At 39.1% G+C, this 4,313-nt stretch overlaps 1 protein-coding gene across 1 annotated transcript; it reads left to right on the top strand.

The window, feature by feature from the left end:
* The first annotated feature begins 1,243 nt into the window (after positions 1-1,243).
* On the top strand, positions 1,244-3,692 carry KCNF1 (potassium voltage-gated channel modifier subfamily F member 1). Its single transcript, XM_045010985.1, has one exon. The coding sequence runs from the start codon at positions 1,871-1,873 to the stop codon at positions 3,332-3,334; it is 1,464 nt and encodes a 487-aa protein (XP_044866920.1). The 5' UTR covers positions 1,244-1,870; the 3' UTR covers positions 3,335-3,692.
* Positions 3,693-4,313: the final 621 nt, after the last annotated feature.

Raw genomic sequence — 4,313 nt, 5'->3', positions numbered from 1 at the left:
ATATGGCCCTCGCCGCTTTACGAGTTGTGCAGGCCTGTACTAAGTGATTTTCAGCTCTTTGCAGGCTGGGCAAAAACACTGCCCCACCACAAGTGATTTCAGCTCTCATTTGACACTTTACCATAACAAAAGGCTCCTAATGAAGCCTATTTAGCTCTGTCTTTGAACAGTGGGGAAGAAGAGGTTAAACCAGATTGGGGACCCTTAGGGACAGTCCATACCTCCTGGCTGGGCCACCTGTACCCATCCCTCTTACTTTCACAGGGGTCTGGCGTTCTTGAAGCCCACCATCTTTATTCTGCTGTTTGCTCTCCTGTATCATGAATTCTGTCCTTTCATGATCACTTTCACCCAAGCTTCCTTCCACCTTCAAATTCTCAACCAATTCCTCTTTGTTTATCAGAATCAAATCTAGAATAGCCTCTCCCCTAGTCACTTTATTTTTATAATAAAAAGTTGTCTCCAGTGCATTCCAGGAACTTGTTGGCTAATCTGTGCCCTGCTGTATTATTTTTCCAGCAGATGTCTGGGTAGTTGAGGTTCCCTCGTCATCACCAAATCCAGTGTTTTGGATGATTGTTAGTTTAAAAAAAGCCTCATCTTCCTCTTCCTACCTGACATCATCCTTGATTTTTACCCCTTTTATCCTTACCCAGAGACTCACGCCAGGTCTGCCTCCCACTTCTGTCTCAACCTCAGGGCAAGTGTATACATCTTTGATATAAAAGTTCTACCAAAGGCATGAATGCAGTTTAAGTTCTGGTTCCATGGTTGTAAGGTAAATTTTATGATCCATGTTCTGCTCCCAGTTACACTAGTAAAAATATACAGTGACTCAGTTTCCTGAGATGGAATTATTCTGGACTTGCAGCAATGTATCTGAGAGAAGAATGTCGGACCCTGTGTGGTGTATTTATTTAAAAATGCAAAAGATATTCTTGCTAATCCTTACCACCTGAAGAAAATGAGCCTGATTTTTCTTTTCTAGAGCTGTATTGCAGCTCTTAATTACATTATATATGATTATGTTTTGCAATTCGTTTTAAACATTGATCTTTTTAAAGTATTCAAAAGGCATAGGGTTATAAAGAAAACTGCATTATAGCTAGACGTACACCAAAACAGTTAAATTGCTTTTCTGCACAGATTGTGCTTTGCTGAGTTTCACCAGAAGAGGGTATAGTTTGGAAAGAACCTGACATCAGCTTGGAATTCCTATTGTGGTTAGAAACAGCAAAAGAAAAACAAGCACAAGTTTCTCCTCTGCACACTTCCTGTCACCGTGTGAAGGAGTCAACACATAAACTCCAGACCGTAAAGTAAAAGTAAACACAGCAGCTTTCCCTGAGTCCTTGGAGTGGAAGGCAAAAACTGCAACAGCTTTCTGTGGGATCATCCTGCTGATTGTCTGTCTTTCAGAATGATCAATTATTTCACTTTTTGTTAACCAGAACAAGGAATTTTTTGAACTGATGTGACTGCCAGTCTGTGAATAAAATATCACTTCAGAGGAAGAGAAAGAATGGACCCTGAAAAGACTCTCAAGCACTGAAGTAGAGGGTGAGTTTTGTTAAGTAGTTTCTTCTCTTTCATATCTGCTGGAGGAGTTGATTTCTTTCTAACGTCCCTGCTTCTACGCACAACAGCCTGATGACTTGTCTTTTCACTGCAGCTTGTTGCATACCTTGCAAGGTTTTACTGACTGCAGGTTTATTTCTGTAACCTTTCCTAGCATTACTCAAAGTCATTTCAGTAAGATTTGTAATATACATTACCTAGCTCTGATTTGCTTTCACAAAGAAGCTACAAACAGCAAAGATTTGGAAGCAAACTAAGAATTGATATATATAAAAAAATCAATAACATTAAAATGGCAGGTGAATCTAGATTTCCAGATGTGGACAGTAATGGATCAGAAAAAAATGAAGATATAGAGATTATAGTCAATGTTGGTGGGGTGAGGCAGGTGCTATACGGAGAAAATCTGAACCGATATCCAGCAACAAGATTAGCACAGTTGATCAACTGTTTATCAGGGGGATATGATACTATTTTCTCCCTTTGTGATGACTATGATCCTGGGAAAAGAGAATTTTATTTTGACAGAGATCCAGATGCTTTCAAATGCATTATTGATATATATTACTTTGGAGAAATTCACATGAAGAAAGGAATATGCCCTATATGTTTCAAGAATGAAATGGAATTTTGGAAAGTAGACCTGAAATTCTTGGATGACTGCTGCAAAACTCATCTGAGCGAAAAAAAGGAGGAACTGGAAGAAATAGCCCGAAGGGTGCAATTGATTCTGGATGATTTGGGAGTGGATGCCTCTGAAAATCGCTGGAAGAGATGCCAGAAATACATTTGGAAATTAATGGAGAAACCAGAATCATCCTATTCAGCTAGAGTCATCGCAGTGTTGTCCTTCCTATTTATTTTAATCTCATCTGTAGTAATGTGCCTGGGGACCATCCCAGAGCTCCAGATAGTAGACTCTGAGGGAAATCATGTGGAACACCCAACACTGGACAACATTGAGACAGCATGTATAGGCTGGTTTACCTTGGAATATGTGCTTAGACTTATTTCTTCTCCTAATAAACTGTACTTTGTGATTTCTTTCATGAACATCATTGATGTTTTTGCAATACTTCCCTTCTATGTCAGCTTGATCTTGACCCACTTGGGTGCCGGAATGATGGAGTTAACCAACGTGCAACAGGCTGTTCAAGCACTTCGGATCATGAGGATTGCTAGAATTTTCAAACTCGCACGCCACTCCACAGGGCTACAGACTTTAACCTATGCTCTTAAAAGAAGCTTTAAGGAGCTAGGACTGCTTCTTATGTACTTGGCTGTTGGAATCTTTGTCTTTTCTGCTCTTGGTTATACCATGGAGCAAAGTCACCCTGAAACCTTATTTAAAAGCATCCCTCAGTCATTTTGGTGGGCAATTATAACCATGACCACAGTTGGATACGGGGACATATATCCTAAGACAACACTGGGGAAACTGAATGCTGCCACCAGTTTCCTTTGTGGGGTGATAGCTATAGCACTTCCTATCCACCCCATCATAAACAACTTTGTCAGATACTATAATAAGCAGAGAGTTTTAGAAACAGCTGCCAAGCATGAACTGGAGCTGATGGAGCTATACTCAGGTGAGGGGAAAGTTGGAGGCTCCAAGAATGAACTAGAGGATCTTATGGGGGAAGGCAAGGAGCATCCTTCATGGAGCAGACAGCTAAAAGTTTCCTACAGTGACACCTTCATTCATCTCCTATCAGATGAGAAACATTACAGGACCAGGCTTCAGAGCTGCAAATAAACTAAGTGACTGTTACTGTTCAGTTATAGACTGGGACAAATTAACAGTCTTCTAGTGAAAGGATTAAAGGGAGCTGTCAGTGTTGAGCGTGAGCACTGCCTTTCTTTTCCAAACATGAATACAAATTAACCCTCATCAGCTTCATCAGAGGTTGGTAAGACTTTGTTTTTATTACCTGACATATAATATTAGGATGCAATTGAGATGTGACCGATCATAATTAATACATCCTGAAAAATTAATTTGTAACCATTTCAGAGATTGAAAACAGTTTCTTGATCAGTAATATGTACAATTACTTGGATGTTAAGCTTTATAAAAATCAAAATCCTGTATCTGTAATAATAAAGAACAACAATACCACAGAGAACTTGTGCTTCAGGCTTTGTTCGGGGTTTTTATAGTTAGGAAATCTTTTAAAAAAAATTAAATCAAACTGTCACTCATAGGTGCTGCAACTATGGGTGCTGATGGTACAGAGCACCCCCTGGCTTGAAGTGATTTCCATTATATACAGGGTTTACAGTTTGGTTCAATGGCTCTCAGCACCCCCATGACACAAATTGTTTCAGACACCCCTCCTGTCACTCCTAAAGTATTCAGGTGTCCAGTAAAATGTAACAAGTAACAAGCGGTATTTTTATCCGAGTGCTAACTAAAAATATGATCACACACTGTGGTTGTGTGAGCCAGTCAAAAGATGGCTTCTACATTCTATAAAGTGCAATTATGGGTGACTTTTTGGATAATGATGTCAGTCCCTCTTTCTGTGAAAAATCTAATTTAATATTCCACAAAGATCTCTTTTGACAGAGGTATGGAGCAGAATCAGTGTAGTGTGATAGGGTTTTTAAAGCAAGTAAAACAAATAGTCCTTACTTAATTACAACAGAAACATTTGCTTTTACAATTGTAGTGACCGTCAGGTTATTTTAACTCAATCACTTAAAAAAATTATAAATGTAATTTCTTTTAATTC

Source organism: Mauremys mutica, chromosome 3 (assembly GCF_020497125.1).
Source record: "Mauremys mutica isolate MM-2020 ecotype Southern chromosome 3, ASM2049712v1, whole genome shotgun sequence".
Taxonomy (NCBI): domain Eukaryota; kingdom Metazoa; phylum Chordata; order Testudines; family Geoemydidae; genus Mauremys; species Mauremys mutica.
Note: the sequence above shows the minus strand (reverse complement) of the source record. Positions and strands in the feature narration are given on the sequence as shown.